We start from the raw sequence: 21,526 nt of genomic DNA, 5'->3' as shown, positions 1-21,526 counted from the left end.
ACACATTCTTCTAGATTTGTAGGCGTATCTAATGACACAGAGAAGCTGCTGAAGTGTTCTTATGATGTATTTTTAATCTCTCTGGTCCATGCTGCATTGTGCCTGGTGCTGAGGACTCTCCAGAACAGTGATAGATCACACACACACACACACACACACACACACACACACACACACACCGGGTTCACCTGGGACCTGCTTCGACTGTAAAACACACCATGAATCATGAGATTTAAACAAAAGAGAAAGAAAGAGAAGGACTTTCTGGAACAATGACATTGTGGATGTCATTTACCTAAGCCATGTCTAATAGGTTTACTCAAGAACCACAACTGCCTCATACAAGAAATCTCACGGCTTTTAAGAATCGGAATTCATCGCCAGTCCTTATTTCTAGGATTCATTTGTTAAATAATATGTGATGCTTGTCGGTGGTTTGGGTGTAAAGGTGCATTTAAATCAGGAAAACTGCCTTAGAGTTTTGTAGTTATGGTAAATGGTCTGCACTTATATAGCGTTTTTATCCAAAGCACTTTACACTGAGTCTCATTCACCCATTCACACACACACACCAATGGTAGCAGAGCTGCCACGCAAGGCGCTAACTTGCCATCGGAAGCAACTTGGGGTTCAGTGTCTTGCCCAAGGACACTTCGGAACGTGGAGTCATGTGGGCCGGGAATCAAACCGCCAACCCTATGATTAGTGGACAACCCACTCTGTCTCCTGAGCCACAGCCACCCTGTAGCTCATTTAGGTAGCAAGATTTCCATCCAAGTGGCACTCACTTACAGAAGCCCTAAGAGGCCGTGCATTATTATTTCTCTGTTTCTGGTTTTCTCGTGATCTCAAATTCATTTTCTCATGATCTCGACATAACAAACTGTTGATTTCTCATTATCTCAAGATAAAAGTTGTTTTCTCATGATCGAAACTTCATTTTTCTGTGTACTCGATATAAAATCATGTTGTTTTTAATGTTCTGAGGCAACAAAAGCTTAGCGTGATCCCGCACCATCATGGATGAACAAATCCCTGTTTTTACTTTTAAAAGTAGGGACTCACACAAGCTGAAGTAGCTCCGTGTCTGTCAGCGATTGACAACATCCACGTTAGCGTCTGACGCTTGAGAATAGGACACCCCTCTTTCTTAATGAATACATAATGTCCATCTCTACAATGGACAATTATTACATTCATGATGGCGATGGCGAAGACATCAATGTGCATGCAACACCGGTCTTGTTCAAAAGGTGTGAGATTTTCTCAGGATAAAATTACATCGTGAGAACACAGCTTTCTGTTCAGTCGAGATCACGAGAAATTGTTGTTGTGATCATGAGAAAACAAGAAAGGAAAAAAATAATAATGGATGGCCTCTTCGGGTTTCTGTATTCGGTAACTCTGGAAATACGAAAGTTGAAGTGTGTGAAAATTCTACCCAGTTCATAGTGGAAGTAATTAGTCAAAATAATCAAAGTGAAAGTTACAACATGCCTAAACTTAACTGTACTCAATTCTTCAAACATAAAATTCAAGTAAATATTCAAGTCGTGTTTTTATTTTTTTTCAATCTGGTGTCTGGTGTGTTTGCGAATTCACATGACTTGTGTGAAAAGTGACAAAAGTTAGCGTTAACATTAGGCCTGGAGCGATCAGTATGAAATCAAAACAGAACCTAAGCACACACCCTATTATCTGGAGATCGCGAGTTCGAATCTCAACGATGCCACAGCTGTGTATACCCTGGAGTTAAGGGAGCAAAACCGGCTGTGCTGTCTGGCTAGGAGGGGTATATACTCTCACACCTGTCAATCAGAGCGACACTAGCCAATCATGGTTGTCTCTGAGCTCATGTATACGGAAGAGGGCGGACAGCGCTTTCTTTCCTCCATATGATGCAGAGTGAGCAGTCGTTCGGAAAAGTGTCAGAGGAAGCACGTGTCAACCTCCGACCTTCCCCGTTCTGCTTACTGTCATACTGTATGATAGGCGTCATTTTAATTCAATTTTATTTTTATAGTGTGCTTAAAATATGAACACTGTTAAATAAAGGAATAAATAAAGGTACAGCACTACAGCAGCATTTGATTGAATCGTTCATTTTTGGCATTTGTAATCCTTGAGTCCTTGGAAGATCTCAATGAAAATGTAATTAGTAAAAAGAATGAATGGCATCACGGTAATTGCATTTGTGAGGGTGTTCATTTTTTCAGGTACTAATTTGTCTAAAGTAAAAAATTTTAAGTGTAGTAATGAAGTAAAATTACTTCCCATGACATTTTTTTTTTTTTTTTTTGAAGAAAAAAAACATTTAAGAAAATTCAGTACGGTTTAATACATTAAGCTGAAGTTTTATTTTAGTCTGGAAGTGGTGTAAAAAATCTTACTATACAGAAAATAAATAAACAAACAAACAAACAAACAAATAAATAAACACCCACGCATTATCCATTTAGTTAGTTAAGGAAGCAGTCTTCTAATGTAATCGAATTAATGTATTGTAGCAGAATTAAATATTAGGGCAAGATTATAAGATCAAATCTATTGTTTTTTTTTTTGTTGTTGTTTCTTTATGTTTTCAAAGATTTATATAAAATCCTACACATTAATCCATGGGCGGTGGGATAAAATCATCTGTGCATGACGGTTTTACCAGAAGGGATTATTTGTTTGTCATCCCCCTTTAAACCGAGTCCTGATTATTTGACTTCACCGTCCATCACTCGGACAAAATAGAACATAACAAAACACAACAGACAGACTGTATCCACTAGGGATGAGATTACTTAGCCAACGGTGACAAGGGGTCAAAGGTCACCATCTGCCTTGCGTGTGCCACACAACAGGGTGCGAGTCAACTCCCCCCAAATTTGCCTTTACGTCCTACAGAGCTAACAAACCCGTGTGGTTCATCCAATCAGAGCTGTCACTGTATGGACACAGGGCAGGTGGCTCATTGAATATGCCGTGTGATCCTTCTTTATTACATTTCAAGTCTTTGCTGGGATTTTGATTAATTTTGTGCTATCATTAAATCGTTTATTAAATAAAGTTATATATTGTCATATACAGTGTGTAATGGGAATTTGTCTTGGTTCATTCTGACACGCCCAGCTGGGCCTTTGTGCTCCCATGTGCTCCGGCCATTTCTAATAACGCAGGTCTGATCCAGTGCGCTGCAGAAATTAACTTGTCACGTTTGATATTTCACACAGGACAAGTCATTTCTGTTCCGGGGATCCTGGGATGAAATATAAAATGCCAAATACGATGCAATTCAGCAGACCCAATATCCAACTATAAAGATGATCTTCACAAATATGAGCTGAAATTCCCCAAACACTGGGACACCACACACATACACACACACACACACACACACAACAACAACAACAACAACAACAACAACCATAAGGCAACAGACAGAATAAAGAATTATAAATACATTATAAATATATATATTATATAAAAAACAACAGATTCCTGCATGGGTTCTTCGAATAATTAAGAGCTCTATATTCCTAAATGGTTCTAAATGGGAGAAAGGAATATGGAGTAAGGAGCAGGGAATAGGGAGTAGGGAATAGGGAGCAGGGAATAGGGAGTAGGGAGTAGGGAGCAGGGAATAGGGAGCAGGGAATAGGGAGTAGGGAGTAAGGAATAGGGAGTAGGGAGCAGGGAATAGGGAGTATTGAGCAGGGAATATGGAGTAGGGAGCAGGGAATAGGGAGTAGGGAGTAAGGAATTGGGAATAGGGAGCAGGGAATAGGGAGTATTGAGCAGGGAATATGGAGTGGGTAGCAGGGAATATGGAGTAGAGAGCAGGGAATAGGGAGTAGGGAGCAGGGAATAGGGAATATGGAGTAGGGTGCAAGGAACAGTGAGTAGGGAATATTTATTTGAACCTCATTTGGCCGTTTGAAGAAGAAGGGTCAAGAGTATAGGAGCCATAAAGTCACATATATGAAATTACTGGATAATGTATCCATCTTTTCATGATATGATTTGTTTCAGTACATGTTTCTGTATTCTGTGCTCCCCCGGTGGTGGATGATAGGTATTGCACCTGCCTTTGCTACTTCCTGTGGGCAACCATTTTAAACAGGAAGAGAGGTGGCAACGGGGTGTGGGAAGGGAGACAGTTTTTTGACCTACATGTGAGAGGCCTAGAGTCCTGTGACTTCTTTATTCCATAAAATGTCAAGATTTTCTCTACTCTATTTGTGAGTAGGGTAAAATACTCTGTCCCACACAGAAGTAGCTATATTTCATTGAATGGAAGCTGTTACAGTGGGTTATTGTTTTTCCAAATAAAATGAAAGAAGATTTTATCGATTGACTTGCATGTTTAATTGTCCACATACAGAGAGAGAGAGAGAGAGAGAGAGAGAGAGAGAGAGAGAGAGCAGTATAAGTAAACTTAGAGATTCCCCAGCATGTAATATTCTTCCTCTCAAGGTGAAGTCTCTCTGCAACCACAGCATGAAGCTTGCATTAATTATGTTTAAATTAAGGCCATAAGCTTGCTTTATAAATTTTTACATTTTTACATGAACAATTGCTAAAGGGATTTGGGAAGCATCTCTTAACAATAAGGTGGTGTCATCCTCTAACTGACTAATATTAATTTGCCTGTCTGCTACACAGATACCTTGAATACTGCTTTCACTTAAAGACGTTGAAAGCAACTGCACAGAGAGTAAAACTAAATAGGGAGAGATGGGACAAGCTTGTCTGAATCCTCCAGATAGGCAAAATCGCAGCAAAGTGCCATTCTTTCATTTGATTGGACAACTACCATTATTGTACAGGGCTTTAATTACTTTGCAGAAAATATCCCAAAAACCAAATCTATGTAAAGACGTAATAATAAATTGATGCTCTAATGAATTGAAGACATTATAAAAATCTGTATCAATTCTGACTAATATAATAAATCAAATAACTAATTTTATATTATTAGGAATATGTATATGAATATTTTTTCCCATGAAATCTGATTGTCTCTCTTCTATTATGGAACTAAGTACAGATTTAAATCTTCTGGAAAATAATAGCTAGGATTTTGTAGCTGTTAAGCAAACAGGGGGGTATGGTGGCTTAGTGATTAGTACGTTTGCCTCACACCTCCAGGCTTGGGGGTTCGAATCCTGCCTCTGTCCTGTGTGCACAGAGCTTGCATATATGCTTTGGGGGTTTCCTTCAGGTACTCCAGTTTCCTCCCCCAGTCCAAAGACATGCCTTGTAGGTTGACTGGCATGTCCAGATTGTCTGTTGTGAGTGTGGTACCTCATCCCTTAAGTAAATAAAAAGGGGATAGTTATTATTATTATTTTACTTCTCCGTTCTTATCTATATTGATGCTTTGGCAAACAATCACGCCAGTAAAGTACTTCAGGCGGGTGACGTGTTTTGAGTCACGTGATCAGAATCATGCCCCTGTCACATGTCTGTTGTTTTCCGCCGGTCACGGGGCGGGGCCACGCGCAGCTCTTTTTTTCCTGCACCATAACAAACTTTAAAGCTTTAAAGTTCACTCTTTTTCTTCTTCTTCTTCTTCTTTTTTTTTTTAAACAAACAAAAAAAAAACACCACAAGCTTGAAGTGGATACTGCAAAGCTAGAATTTAAAATGGAAATTCCGCCCATAAACCTGAAGGTATTTCTATAACTTTTATCATCTTTTAGCATTTTTAATCACGCGCTGTTAGGTTTTTGTCGCGCGCATGAACATAAGTTGTTAAACTGTCGGTTTAAACAGCTTTGGTAGTGAAGAGGAGGTCATTGTTTATTAATAAAGTGTCATTTAGTTTATTTTTGATAATGACATCTAACCAGGAAGTGTCATTTTTATAACCTGCCTGTGTTAAAGCTGCTTTTGTAGTTATTTAGAGCTTTCCTTTTCACGTGCTAAAGTGTGTACGTGTGTGTGTGTTTGCTTGCTTGCTTGCTTTTTTTTTATATCTTGTGAAGACCAAATGTCCCAACACATTATTATTATTATTATTATTATTATTATTATTATTATTATTATTATTTTACAGAAACTGCCAAAAGGTTCCTTACAGTTAATGACAAGTTTAGGGTTAAGTGTAGGTGTAGGTATATCATTAATTACCTCACAATAAAATAAACACAATTCCTCACAATAATAGAAAAATAAATGTGTGTGTATGTGTGCGCGCGCGCGTGCGTGGGTGTGTGTGTTTGTTTTTCAGGCCATCCTGGTGGTCCATTGGTTGCTGACAGTCTGGTGAGTGTGTAAGTTGGCTCCTTGGTGATTCTTCTCCTCACATACTTGAGGAATTTCTGCTGCTTTTTCATCGCCTCAGTTTCGACTCGTTTTCTGTTCAGCACAAATGGAGGACATGAAATTTCTGGTGGTTACACACAGGACAAAATCAAGATTTACACGAAACATTGTTTAAGAAGTGAAGTCAAAGTGTGTGGTCATAGAGATGTTTCGACGCTCGTTACAAGGGCTTTGTCAGGAATTAGGACTTTCAGACGTATCTGTGATCCTGCATTTTGTTCTTATTACGCAGTCAGCTGTAGCCTAACTATTGACACTTTCCCATCTATTAGAACTGAAACTTTTGGTTTGTACCCTATTTGCTTTGGTTTAGTTTCACAGGGCAGCTACAGTGCCCTCCAGTAATACTGGCACCCTTGGTAAATATGAGCAAAGAAGGCTGTGAAAAATTGTCTTTATTGCTCAATAACCTTTTGCCGCACATCACAGCTATATTCCTTGGTCTTACCCATTGTTATGAATGACTAAGGGAATTTGGCCTGTGTGTTACCTCATGTTTATACCCCTGTGAAACAGGAAGTCATGGTTGAACAATTTCCTGTTCCTAGTCACCCAGGTGTACTTAAAAAAAAAAAAAAGGTGAAACCCTGTATGGACTGGTTAAAGGTGCTTCCAGTGAAACTGGCTTCCTTTCTTCCTTTTTATCTTCATCAAAAAAAGTCAAAAGTTATATTTCTTAAGGATCGATGTGGGTAATTTTACGAGGCGAACACACACCAGCGGAGTGATAAATACAGTGAAACATCCCAGTGCGGTTACTGGAACTATAGGCATCGCTCGACCAATCAGATTAGTGGACCGGAACTAACTATATAAAATATATATATATATATATATATATATATATATATATATATATATATATATATATATATATATATATATATATAAACTAGTTTAAAATGTTTTTGTGTCGCTTGCAGCAGTCCGGTTTATTTTAAAAAAATTTTTTATCAGTCTAAATTTCCAGAACATTTTTTTTTTCTTCTAATTTTTACATTTTTTTAACCTTGATCGTGATTGCTCAACACATCAGCTGATGGCAGTGTAGGACATATTTAGTGCACCGTCCTGTTGAACACCATGTAAGATTTAGCCCCAGAGAAACAAATAAACAAACAAACAAAAAAAGCAGACATCTTTTCAGTTTCCACCAAGACTTAAGTATTGGCACCCCGGCTTTGTTACAAGCCTTTGATCCAGCAAAAGCCTCAATTGGATAAACAGTTAAAGGAGAAAAACACTTCTACTGCAAACACTTTTTAACGAAACTAATTTGTACAGACTTGATATGCACACTTTTCCTAATATGTAGTTTATCAACTAAGACGGGATTGATGTTCAAATTTAGCTTCCGTTGGGTTTGTACTGGAGCTGTTGCTAAAACAAAATACAGGACCAGCAGTTTAGTACACCGTTTAACGCTGTGATTGTCATTTTATTTTTAAATTCTTTTTGTAGCTAAAAAATTGCATTTTTTTTACTCAATGGTTGCTGAAAAAATTTGAATTCAGTTGTATTTAAACTGGTTTATATAGTTAAACTTTAAATATACGGCAGGCATATATTTAATATACAGACTTATTCTAGTCATTTATGCTTATATCATATGACTATTGTATGAGCCATACATCAGATAGTGATCGTGCTAATTGGTGGTCATAAGGCCAGATATTTTTTACACTCGTAGTATAAACCTGAAGCAACATGAGGACTCCAGACCTGTCTTGGTTAATCAACTGCATATGAAGCAAGTAGATCATCTGTGCCAATGTGAGATTTTTCCCAGTGACTTGTTTCTGTAAAGCCCCGGATTGTGCTGCAGTGCGTTGTGTAATGAGAGTTTGTGCAATTGCAGGGGCTGCATGGCCTGGCTACCATCTTCTTACATCTGCGCAAACTTCAGCGTGCTGGCTGTGGGTGTGTGGGCCATGGCTCAGAGAGACTCCGTAGACGCTGTACTGATGGTACGTCACTGAAGAACCTTAAATCACAAAATCCAAATCTGTCTCTCTCAAATATAATTCATATAGAATAAGACCTTCAAATAAAAAACATGAAATACTTTTGCTTTTACTTCTATATATCCTTTCTTTCTTTTGTTCTTTATTCCTTCCTTTCACCTTTACTTTTATTTATACTTTTTCTTTAATTCTTTCTTTCTCTTTCTTCCTTCATTCCTTTCTCTCTTTTCTTCCTTCCTTTCTTTCACCTTTACTTTTATTTTACTACCTTTCTTTCTTTTCTTTCACTTTTATGTCTATCCTTTCTTTCTTCCTTTTTTCTTTCTTACTTTCTTTCTTTTTTCACTTTTACTATTTAACCATTCTTTCTTTCTTCCTTCCTTTCTTTCACCTTTACTTTTATTTATACTCTATTTCTTTCTTTCTTTTTTCAATTTTCCTATTTATCCATTCTTTCTTTCTCTTCCTTCCTTCCTTCTTTCTTTCTTTCTTTTTCACCTTTACTTTTATTTATGCTTCCTTCCTTGCTTTCTTTCTTTTTTCACTTTTATTATTTTATCCATTCTTTCTTTCTCTTTCTTTCTTTCTTCCTCCCTTCCTTCCTTTCTTTCTTTCACTTTTACTTTTATTTATACTTTCTTTCTTTCTTTCTTTCTGTCTTCTGATAGATATTGTTAGAATATTTAAACGTTATTGAGAGAGTGTAGTTAATTTTTTTCCTCTTCTGTGCTCTTCAGTTCCTGATTGGGCTGCTGCTGACGATAGTGATCGACATCGTCCACTTTTCAGTATTTTATTCGGTGTACCCAGCAGGAGACTTGTTCCGCTTCAGCACGGGAATGGCCATCTTCAGCCTCATCCTGAAACCTTTCTCCTGTTTCTTCGTCTATCAGATGTACCGTGAGAGGGGCGGAGAATACAACATCAACTTCGGTAAGTGAAAAGAAAAATCTTTTCCACCTCAGCCAAGCACGAAAACAAGCTTTGCTTATGTTTAGGCATTTTCTCTTTAGATTTCTAGAGGATTTTGGTATGCGTTAATGCAGAATAAAAACATGTGGATGTAAACCCCGCTGTTGTTGAATGAAGCATTTCTTAATCTGTGGTGTGTTGGGATGCATGTGCTTGTCCTGTGGCGTCTCGTCAGTGTTGCTTCCAGCTGTATTTCTCTGGCCTTACTCAATTTGTATTAAGACTTTGTAACACTGTGTAGTACATGTTAGACTCAAAGGAGGAGTAAGTGAATTAGCGAGACAGTCACAAGACCAATGCCCAAAGCAAAAAATTCCCCAGAGATAAAGGTTTTAAATGGGTCCATATAGTTCCTCCATGGAGTAGATCCAAAGCAGAATATTTTTATCACGGAATTATGTAACGTCTTGAGAAATATTAAGCTGCAAACGGTAGCAATTGATTGCATGGTGCAATCTCTTTTAATGTAACACACCTTGTTTCACTCACATATTACACAGCTGCCATGCATCAAATAACACCAAACACACGTGTTGAAGTTGGTAAGTACCTCCTGCATCAGATCAGTGTTTCCTAATCCTGGTCCTGCAGTACTGCTGGCACTTTTTTCTGTTATTACAAAAAAATAAACCCACCTGATTCAGCTCACAGCTTAACGCTACACTAACGGGTAAGTCACATGAGTTAGAGCAGAGAAATGCAGCGAGCTGTACAGGACCAGGGCTGGGACACAAGCTACTGTAGAAAACAAATACAAAACTATTTCATACAGCGTCATGTGACTAGAAATAAGAATGTAAGTGGAAACATACTTTTCAGACCTTCCAACCTTTAGGCATTTTGCATAGCAGCGCCACATTTTAACATCGAAGTAAAGAACTCTCGTATGAGTATCCCTAAAAAATATACCAAAAGAACAATCTTCTATTTAAAAAAAATTTGGCCAATAAGCCAGTCAACATATAAATTCGAATCGATTGACAGTCGTGTAGGTGTTTTAAACGCTCCCTGGAATCCCCACCCCCTTCCTCGCACCTTGCATTAGTAATCTCGTCTCGATTTTCCCGCTCGAAAGACGTGACCTCACTTTTTTTTAAAAAGTCAGTGGAAAATGTTTCGTGATCATTAATGCGAAAACAAAATCTACAAATGCGCGTTCGACTTAGCTCAAATTAGACGAGTATATAGTTAATATCTAATAATATCAACTTTATTTATTAGGAATGCTCTGAAATTACAGACAAAAAAAGGTTAGTTATATTGAAAAATGATTACTATTCTATTCATTTATTTATTTATTTTTACAGCTTACTAAGTTTTTCCTCCCCGTTTCCCAGGACTATACCATACTATATTTCCCTTCAGGTTTGGCAGGTCTGCTTTTGCACTGTGTATATTTTTGTCAAAAAGACTATTATTAGCGTTAAAAGCTTATTAGAGTTACAAAAGCACAGCCATAGATTGCTGTCGATATCTTTATTTCCATCGCTGAATATACATATGCAGATTCACATATTTCTAAAAATGTCCTGTTTTAATGCTCTCTGCTTTTACCTGTCCGTTAGCAGTCCTCACTGTCTTGTTGTCATGCTTGTCTGCTCTCTCTATTTGTCTGTCTGTCTGTCTATCTATACATCTGCCTGTCTTCCATCTTGGTATCTATATTTTCCTGTCAGACCTGGAGACGTCAGTGGACAGCCGTTGCACCACAGACAGCACCGATACCACTTTCCTTGGCCGACGTTACTGAAAGCTTCCTCACTTCCTCTCTTTATTTTTCATTTCTGTGTTTGTGTTGGTGAAGCCGGTCAGACGCTTTGTTTCTGCGAGCCATACATTGTTTTATTGTGTTTGCCATTGTATCTGTGTGTGTGTGGGTGTGTGTGTGGGTGTATGTTTGTTCTGATAAAATCAGGGATTCTCACCAATCCATCACCGCATTCAGTCTAATCTGTGCATTTAGTCAATTGTCTAAAAAACCAAAAAAAAAAACAAATAAAAAGTGATAAATTACTGCTCAGATAGTAGCTTGAACCCGCTGTCCAAGTGGGTATGGTCCTAATATTCTAATGAGCATGCTTGATTGACCTCTGTTCGAGACTCGTTGGTACAATAATCAAAGCTATACAGTTATAGAATTTGAGGTACATCCACCCCACCCCCTGCGTAAATAAAATGAATTCTCACATTTTTTAAAAATAAAAACACATAGGCCTAATGTAAGAATATATATTTTGCAACATGTGGAAGTAACAGATTTTGACTAGATTTATGTAAGAGCTTTCAAAAGGGAACGTTTCGGAAAGTTTATAACAATTGAATACCAAAGTTGTTTTGATGTTTGCGCACTTTGTCTTGAACCAATAGAATGTGCGCTGCTTAGGCAGAGATGTGTTACTGGTCTTAAGTAAGACAATCAGGCTTGTATATGTGTAATAATCACAGCGCAGCGTTTTTTTTTTCTTCCTGACGTTAATGGATCGTTCTGTAGCACAATCAGTGCAACTTCCCCATTCCATATTTTACACCCATTCCTTTTCAATCAGGAGTCTGGGTAAAAAAGATGCGCAAGGGATTGTGGGAATGTGAGCGACAGGTGAAAAAAGTTGAGCTTTATGCAAATTAGCAGCCACTGCCCAATCAAAAATCAAGCATGAGAAGTAGCTAAAAGTACGAAAGCACAAACCGTGTCTCCGTTCTCTGTAATGGAGTTCCACGACCATGAATAAAAAAATAAAATAAGCGTCGCCTGACAGAACAAGTAGCAGCTAAACATTCAAATTACTGTACATCTAGCTAGGGTTAGCTAATTAACAGAAATAATAATAATAATAAAAAGCCAATATAGATTTGAAATGCTCACTTTCTTTGAAGCTGTTTATGGATGTTTACAAAGAGGCTTACAAATGTAATCATGAAAGCCATCTCACAATCATTTTACTCATTTTTTCACAACTGCCCATTGAACACTGACGCGAAATATCAGACAGTCGTTGTATAAATACCATTAGACTAGAGTAAGAAGAAAGCAGGTCAAATGAGGAAGAAAAGTCATCGCCGTGTATGCCTTGACTCGTAAGTAGGAAATTAGAACTCGGACTTACGAATTTCTTCTCCAAAATCTATTGAGATAACTGTGATGAGTGATGTAAGTTTGCCTCATAAAATCAGTGGACTGTATAGTCCGTGTTTTAGACTGAAAAGAGTATGTCTATGTTGATTGATGTAAAGGAAATTCTAGTTTATACACACTGTGTAACGGATTTCAATATGAAAAGTACTACTTTTGTTTACTGTTGATGCCATGAGCAACCATGTTGGTTTGATGTCACGTGCTGAACACAGGGTTGTTGAGGAGGCATGGGAAATTTTGAGCCGAATGCAGAATATTTAAAAAATGTAACACTACAGTTTTAAGTTGTCTCAAATATCCAAACACGCTGGAATTCCATATTTACTTGAAAAGTTGCACATGATTTTATAGGCAGAGTGAAGGGTCGGTGGGGGAACAAACAACTTCAGAGTTTTCATTGGTGAAACTGATCATATACATTGATGGTCCACTACTTATTTCTACTTTGTCTTCACTTTGACCAGTGACTGAATTGAATTTGAATTGCATTTATTTATTTTGATGTTCATTTCTGGTTTTAAGTTATTTTTGGATGTTAAGCTGTATTTTAATAAATCATACTAAAGAAACTGAGGGATCATTCTTTTCATCAATCTGACTGAATTTACAGAATATGAATTTTGTATATATGAAATAAATACACATCACATTCGATAAAATCCTTTTTTTTCCTGTAGTGTATTTAATACATTTACAAATTTGTTATTTTGTTTTTGTTTTGAACTTGCTCCTTTCAACTTTAAAAATGTATACTTCGAAATTACAGGCTTTTGAATTGCATATTTTTGGGGGTTTTGAATGGTTTTATACAAAAATACAAATTTAATGTAAATTAGGCCAAAGGCAGAGATCCAGGATTCCCAGGGAAAAGTAGACCCTTTCAGAACAATGAAAAAGTTTTTATTTTCTATTCAAATAGCCAGTTTTCTACACTGATGTTAACCTCTTGATGCCAAGTGTAACTATTTAAAAAGTTTTTTAAATATTTATGTTCTAGCTAGTTAGGCTAGGCTGACGTTAGCTTGAATGCACTATTTAATATGAATGTAGCCAATTTCAGTAGACCTTTAGTTGCAGTAACCTCATTATGGTTCATATCTTCTGCTTTGATTTGATTTAATTCTACTCCATGACTCCTCACTTCACTTCAGTGATGCAAGCGTGGCGTGGCATATGACTGAGATTTATAATTATGTCATAATTTCAGAGTTTGACAACTTTTAAAGCATCTTCTTTTCCCTGCGAATCCTGGACATTTTCATGTGTGACTTAATTTACATAAAGTCCCTATTTATGATATTTGAATTTTTGAGATTTTAAGAGTCAAATCGTAAAACTGTAACCTGTAATTGTGAATGATATGTTTTTAAAAGCAAATCCCTAGCAAGTCCCATACAAAGACAAAACACTGGCAAAAATGTTCATTTTTGTTGTGTTAAACAACATGAAACATAGAGCCTTTTGTATCAGAACACCCAGTTTTAGTAGTAATAATAAGAGTTTCGGAGGGGACTGTAGTTTTCTAGATGGTTCCTGCTTGCAGATTAAGGTGAGATGTCTTCCGTTTTCTCGTCAGGTTTTCCGACAGTGACCCAGAACCGAGACACCTATCAGTCCATCGACCATCACGACCAACCTGACAACTCGGCCAAGCCGTATATCCAAGCAGAGGACCAGAAACATGGCGTGCGAGCTTACTGATTTATTCCTTAATGTATTATATGTTTTTTAAATGGTTACTGCACTGCTGAAAAGAAGGAAAAAAAAGATACTTAAAGTTACATTGTTTGTTACTGCTGGGTGACCCTCAGGGGTCAGTAATCGGTACCTTTAGTTTATATGTTTCGCCTGGGAAACTGAATGTAGTTGCTTTTAAATTAATTTAGGATTCATCATTAGGCCTCAAGGACCTTATTTGGAACTTAAATGAGTTTTCCAAGGTGAAATAAATAAATAAATAAATAATTTAATATAATATACACACACTTGAACCTCCCACCCCCGTGACAAGCAATAGTACAGTTTAGTGCTTTTTTTTTTTCTGGGAGTGTGCTGGTTTAGTTGTGTTTTCCATCATAGGTTTTTGATAATATGTAGATATTATGTGCTTCATAAAAGCAAAAATGTATATGAAAATTATATGAATGTACATACTTATAAGTATACTAGTCATTCTGCTTTATTAAACTAAAAGCGGAAAATCTGTAGCCTCAGTGCAAATATATCTTTGAGTATGTTTGAACAGTAAGGTTTGTGTATGAATATGGCATGCAGAAATCATTGTATGATAGCCACACAACCTAATGTCATGAGGTGATATGACTTTTTTTTTTTTTTTAATTAAATGTAATTGTATGGGTGGATTGTAATGGGCTACTTGCACTGAGGGACATGACATATTTCCATCTCCGGTAGTACTGTGTAGGTTCGGCAGTACAGCGAGACAGCAACATCTAATGTTTATTGTTTTGTTTGCTTTGTTTTTTCAGTCTTACAGTAAAATCATAGTGTTGGGCTAACGTTAGCTTGGGTGTTGGGTTCTACTCATAGGTACTGGTACTTTATTACCTCCATGGTAGTTTAAGTGCATTCTGATGCCTTTCTACAGCTTACTAAAAGAAGCTCCGCAAATATTCTTACACATACGATGAACATCATTGACATTCATTTTCGGGAGCAGGTGTAAAATAACACAGTTGCCATTATAGCAGACGAGCCCGAAGCAAAAGTGGCGTCTTGGTTATAATGCAGTATAAAGTTTGTGCAAGTAGCCCATTGTATAGCCGGAAAGATGGATTATAAAAATAAAAATAAAAAAAGAGGATTTGTACTTGACCTTTCACAATTTCTGTACTTTTTGATCTTTTGCCTTTTTTTTTTTTTAATTCCTTCAGATTATTGAGGTTGTTCGAAGTTTTGTTGTTGAACAAAGATGCTGGTTAATAATAATGCCGTCACTTTCCTCATGTTCTGTACACTACTGTTACTTGAATTCCTGTTTTTTTGGTCAAAGGCTTCATACAGTCCCCTCTGAAACTATTGGAACGGCAAGGCCAATTCATTATTTTTGCTGTAGACTGAAGATATTTGGGTTTGAGATCAAAAGAGTGTAGAATTTCAGCTTTTATTTCCTAGTATCTATATGTAGATGTGTTAAATGACATAACATGGCACATTTTGTATCAGACCACCCAATTTGTAGGCGAGCAAAAAATATTGGAACATGTGACTAACTGGTGTTTCTTGTTACCCAGGTGTGTCCTGTTAGATTGATTGATTAAATCGTCATTTTGAAGCTGAGACAAGAGGGAAAATCGATAAGAGGCATTGCACAAACCTTGGGCATAGCCAATACAGCAATTTTTTAAAATACCACCCCTCCACCCTCCTGAAAGAGGCTGCAATAAAAGCTTGGAAAAGCATCACAAAAGTAGAAACCCACAATTTAGTGATGTCAGTGAGTCGCAGGCTTCATGCAGTTATTGCAAGAAAGGGCTATGCAACCAAATATTAAGTGTTATTTACATTCATTTACTTCAAAACTTTTGTTCCTGTACTTTTGCTCACCTAAAAATCGAGTGGTCTGATACAAAAGGTTCTGTGTTTTTTGTCGTTTAACACATCTAGATGTAAACTCCAGGAAATAAAAGCTGAAATCCTAAACCCTTGTCTCATCTCCAGCTTTTGATCTGAAACCCAAATGTCTTCGGTGTACAGCACAAACAAATGAATTGGCCTTGCTGTTGCAATAGTTCCAGAGGGGACTGTAGTAACCCTTCAGTAACAGTTTCCTCTTGTGGCAATCTACTTCTGTTTATTAGTTGACTTCAATTTCATAAGTCAGGTCTTCATTTTGTAATCTCACATTGATGTGGAGTAAATTATTCTGTCATTAATCTACTGTAAGGTTGTAATCTGTAACTGATGTTCTGATAGTTTCCTCAAGGTCACCTTCAGGTTATGAGGACAGTAAAGTTGCACGGAACAATAATATTACATTATACATTGCCTGACGTGCAGTCAAACATCTGTGATGAGTCGCTTATTTTTCTCTTTCAGTGCAGTGTTTTCAGAGGTCATGTGATCACTGTGGATTATTCACCACCTGAGTGTAGGCTGGTGTGATGCAAAAAAATGTCAGTTTTTGGATTAAAAATCTGTTTGCAATCTGATATTTTACCTATGAGTATCATTCATCAGCCAAGTTCTAGGTGATAACATAATTAATGGCACGCAATTATTCAAGAGAATGGGTAATAATTACATATAATAATTATATTACACACATTGGTTTTGAATCGAAATTTCCATTCAGGCAATCAGAGAAGCGATCTTTCCTTTAACAACAACAAAAATCTATCCTGTAGTTAGATAATCCCATTAGTATGAATATCCTTAACAACTGGTAGGGTTGCACAAGTTCTTCTTGAGACCTAACCCACAAAATGCAGAACCACCAAGCCTCATTGCAGCTGCAGTTTGAATCACATATATATATATATATATATATATATATATATATATATATATATATATATATATATATATATATAATATATGTATACCTTTAGTATTTTTGGGAATGCACAAAAGCTTCTTACCCAGTATTAATATGGTTGCTGCGTGCAGATTAACCTGTAGAGCATACTATGGTATGTAGGATGTTTCACCTTAAACTCTCACTCGTTACGCGTATGCATTCTTGCTCATATCATAGATGGTGCCAATATTTCTGAAGTTGGCTGTTAATTGTGTAAGACGAGATCTGGATATGCGTCAGTGTTACTTTGAAATGTTTTGTGTGTGTGTGTATACCTCCATAACCACCTTTTGATTTCTCTCTTATCTAAAAGCACAGCATTGCTATCCTTTCTGTGCGGCCTGTTTTAGAATTATACACATGTTTTTGTTCTCATCTCATATTAAGGTCATTAGTGGTTTCCATAGGAACTACGCTGCCTGCTACGGAGACAGCAATTTGTTATTTATGCTATATTTCCGGGCAGATAATGTTTCGGCGCTCCGTGTCTGCAATGACGGTAGATGTGGGCTCGATTAGATTGCTGCTAATGAGAAACACAGGAAGGTGATGGTTAGACGGTTGATTATCGAGCTCATGCTTCTGAGCCTGAGCTGTTATTATTTTCTCCCCATGCCAATAGAGATAATTTATACCGTGTCCTCATTAGCGCTTGATTTGCTGGTCAGAGAGTCGGGCTGATGTTGAATACTAATTATAACGACATTTTTTTATATAGATATTTGTCAGGATTGCAAATGATGCAGCAATCGCAAGAACAGCGTGACTTTCTTGGACATCAGCATTTATTTCAACTTATTAATACTCGCTGTTGAGCATTTTAATTGGATCTTAATGTTTTCATGGTTTGTGTTGCATATATAACGTCTGATTAAAGAAGCAATAGCTCATGTACCCAAGAACGTGTTTCTAGTGTTTCTCACACTCTCATTACCTCCACATACGAGCACTTGGGAGAGCTTTAATTAAGGTGTAGCTGCTTGTTAATGGGTTCTTGTTGCTGAGGAGTTAATGACTGGTGAAAGGTGTACAGTATGCAGGAGGAAAACCAACCTGATTTCATGCAAAAATAGAATTTATATAATAAGAATGCTATAGAAAATTTTAAATATATAGAAAAGACTAGGAAACAGTGGGTGTCAGGTGGGGATACACACTCTGGTTGAGACCCCAGTCCATCACGGGACACCATCCACACACACATTACCATGTTTATTTATCGAAGGGGGATTTAGTGTTTTGGGGATTAAACCAGAGATAAACACCAGAGGTGGTTTTGGCCCACACAGAGAGGTAGTCATATGGAAAAGTATCTCATGACCACGGTTAAATATGGTGGTGGCTCTTTAATGTTTTGGGACTGTTTTTCTGCCAGATGACCTGGACATTTTGTTAGGATACATGGCATCATGGACTCTTACAAATATCAACAGATATTAAATGAAAACCTGACTGCCTCTGCCAGAAAGCTTAAAATGGGCCGTGGTTGGATCTTCCAGCAGGACAATGATCCAAAACATCATCAAAATCAACACAAAAATGGTTTACTGTCCACAAAATCAAGGATCTGCCATGGCCATCCCAGTCCCCTGACATGAAACCCATAGAAAACCTGTGGGGTGAACTGAAGAGGAGAGTCCACCAGCGTGGACCTCGAAATTTGAAGGATCTGGAGAGATTCTGTATGGAGGAATGGTCTCAGATCCCGGTGTTAAATTGTTTGCAATTGCTTGATATCCATGAGAGGAATTTTTTGTGAGTATTTTTGTGAATTTTTTTTTAAAAAGATCAAAAGGTTCACCAATAAAGACAATGTTTCACAGCCTTCTCTGCTCATATTGCATTAATAAACCAGTTATGAATATAGAATTTGGATGTGAATATGTACCATGGCCTAAAGTAATTAACATAAGCATTAAAACTGATGACAACTGCAGTATGATCTGCATAATTATAATGAAACTGAAATGGAATTTCTCTTCTTTCAATTATTCATTGTTCATCCAGCAGCAGCAGATTTCACCAGAACAAGTAACAGAAAACTGAAATCTACGCAACAGCACAAACCTACGGGTAAAAAAAAATGTCTTTATTATCTCTGGAGTCCTAAAGCATATTTCAGTGTCATAATAATTAAAAAGCCTCCCTTCGGAGAAATAATGACATGAACTTGATTTCATTTTGACAGGTTCTGCAGACTAATATATATTAAAAAAAAAAAAAGAAAGAAATCATTCATCTATGGCTACAGAATGATTTGCTTCCCCGTCAATGGCTCATTAGAGGTTTGGAAGCGATTGAGCTCATATTAGGACGTGAAAGGAAACGATTAGAAAGGGTGTAATGCAGCTCTGAGGTTTGATTAGAAGCCAGCAGAGATGTTATTCCTTTGTAATTTATACCCGATCGAACAGTGGAGGAAAATGACCTGGAGATGTACATGAGATATGATGAGGGGGTTAATGAAAGGTAGATGCAGATTTGCTGTGTAAACTCTTAGGGGTTCCTGAAAGGGTTCCTGCTCTGCCTTTTCGACTGGGAACCATTCTGTTGTACGGTTCTACTTAGAAACTTCCAAAGAAGAACAAGCACAGAGTTCACAATGTTCTAAAAGTGTAGAAGAACTCAACAATGACACATTACAGTATTTGCAAGAAAACTAAACGTGTATACAAATAAACAAATGACATCTTTGCATGTGAAAACGTCTTAAAAATAAGTGAAATTTATCTAATAGTTCCTATTAAAAGATTACAATACACCAAATATAAGATCATTTAAACCTATTTCTAGACATTTTTTATTTCAAGCTTCACATTTGTGTATTCTATGGACAGACAATTTTGCTTCTTTCTAGACATATGGTTAGTATTAGCAAAATTATCTGCCAATAGAAAAACAAATGTCTGGAAATAGGTCCAATAATGTAATATTTGGTTTAGTGTAATGCTATAATAGGAAATAATAGGTACATTGGACCATATTCAGTATATTTTTACTCCACGTTATTGTTTGCAGTGTGTTTCGATTCGTACACTGTCTATTTCATATACATTTTTTAAAATCAGAAGTAAGCTTGAATTCTCGATTCTGATTGGTCAGAAGGTGTTGATGAATTTTCTATAGCAGCAGCTTCTGTAAGAGCATACGCTATTATTTATATTATATAGTAAGACTTGTATCATGGATGTACCACATAAGCTGATTCAAAACCATGCATAATTGTTGATAAGATTTCTGAGGGGATGTTTGTTTATCATTTTATTGAAGGAGCCTCCAGCATCTGCACTTTTTGTAACAGTCAGAGGTCAAGCTGACATGGGAAAGTCTTCAGGAGGTAGGACTTGTTGTTTCTCAGAGATATGACAAGCTTTAAGACATGAAATATAACTATAAACGGATAAAGAGTATGACCTCATTGCTGTGGTATATGGGATATGCGCCATCACACCATTCTGTCGGTTTATGATTATTTTCCTATAATAGAGCACCAAGTATTTTCTTCTTGACCTAATGAGTAAGGTTTCCATTTAAATTTCCAACCAAGCTCATGGTGAGAAAAATAAAGAATAATAAAGACTTGGTGAGTTTAATTTCTATTTAAAAAAATAATAATAAATTCTCACTGTGATTTTATCACTAGATAGCGACCGCAAGCCATATTCATATATCTGCTAAAATCATTCATGGCTACTTCTACAGCAGAGATTTATCTTCTAGCTGACCTACTTTTCCGTGTAGCTGCTGTAATGTGAATAAATTAGGACAACAGAAGTTAATTATTACAATCCAATGTGAAATGTGTTGATCCTTGATCACTACAGTATGCAGATGAAATACTATAGAAAAGAAGGTTTTCTGGTGCTACAGTCGCATCGAGAACTTCGGAGAACGGTTTCCTACATAACGTGAGCAGGATGTTCGAGGCGGGTGGAGCTGGAAGGGTGAGGTGGATGATGAACGACCATGACGAGAGAGAGCCCTGAGCTGCAGCTCCATCCGACAGTTCAGTTTTTCAGCGTTTTTAATGAGCCTGATCCCCTTGACTTCTGTTTGTAGGAATCCACTCTTGAGGATAAAGATGGCCCTGTTACTATAGTCTTGCCTTACATACACACATACACACCCCACTTTATTAGGAGCAACTGTACATCCAATTATTCATGCAAATCATGCAGATACAGGCTAACTTCCTAGGATTCTCACACACACAACAATCTGAGATGCTTTTCCAGATGCTCACCATGATTGTAAAGAGTGGTTATGTGAGTTACTGTAGCTTTCCTGTTAGAGTATCTCGAACCAGTCTCCATTCTCCTCTGAGCTTTTTCATCAACAAGGCATTTCTACCCGAAGAACTGACGCTCACTGGATTTTTTTTGTTTTCCGCACCATTCTACATAAACTCTGAAGACCGTTGTGTGTGAACATCACATGAGCATCAGCAGCAGCTTCTGACATACTTAACCCAGCATGTGCCAGACTAGTGATTTCTGACTAGTGATCACAAGTGAACATGAGCTGAAGTTCTCGATCCATATCTGCATGATTTTTATACACTGCCCCGATGCCACATTTTAAACCGATCGAACAATTGCACGA

General features: G+C 37.1%; 1 protein-coding gene across 3 annotated transcripts; it reads left to right on the top strand.

The window, feature by feature from the left end:
• The first annotated feature begins 5,331 nt into the window (after nucleotides 1-5,331).
• On the top strand, nucleotides 5,332-16,556 carry agtrap (angiotensin II receptor-associated protein). 3 transcript variants are annotated; one of them, XM_053653300.1, is made up of 5 exons: nucleotides 5,332-5,661; nucleotides 6,221-6,255; nucleotides 8,174-8,282; nucleotides 9,017-9,212; nucleotides 10,928-13,858. In XM_053653300.1, exons 1-5 carry the CDS (start codon nucleotides 5,437-5,439, stop codon nucleotides 10,999-11,001), a joined length of 639 nt encoding a protein of 212 aa, XP_053509275.1. In that variant the 5' UTR covers nucleotides 5,332-5,436; the 3' UTR covers nucleotides 11,002-13,858. The 3 variants fall into 3 exon arrangements, with proteins under 3 accessions (XP_053509275.1, XP_053509276.1, XP_053509274.1); XM_053653301.1 differs by lacking the exon at nucleotides 10,928-13,858 and adding an exon at nucleotides 13,961-16,556 and having other exon boundaries at nucleotides 5,360-5,661; nucleotides 6,221-6,263; XM_053653299.1 differs by lacking the exon at nucleotides 10,928-13,858 and adding an exon at nucleotides 13,961-16,556 and having other exon boundaries at nucleotides 5,402-5,661.
• Nucleotides 16,557-21,526: the final 4,970 nt, after the last annotated feature.

The sequence above is a fragment of the Ictalurus furcatus genome, chromosome 21 (assembly GCF_023375685.1).
Source record: "Ictalurus furcatus strain D&B chromosome 21, Billie_1.0, whole genome shotgun sequence".
Classification (NCBI taxonomy): Eukaryota; Metazoa; Chordata; class Actinopteri; order Siluriformes; family Ictaluridae; genus Ictalurus; species Ictalurus furcatus.
Note: the sequence above shows the minus strand (reverse complement) of the source record. Positions and strands in the feature narration are given on the sequence as shown.

Coding starts and splice junctions, on each gene's coding strand:
- agtrap (XM_053653299.1), top strand. CDS start 5,437: ATGCCCCTGTCACATGTCTGTTGTTTTCCGCCGGTCACGGGGCGGGGC. Junction 5,662..6,220: donor TTCCGCCCATAAACCTGAAG/GTATTTCTATAA, acceptor TTTGTTTTTCAG/GCCATCCTGGTGGTCCATTG. Junction 6,256..8,173: donor CATTGGTTGCTGACAGTCTG/GTGAGTGTGTAA, acceptor GTGCAATTGCAG/GGGCTGCATGGCCTGGCTAC.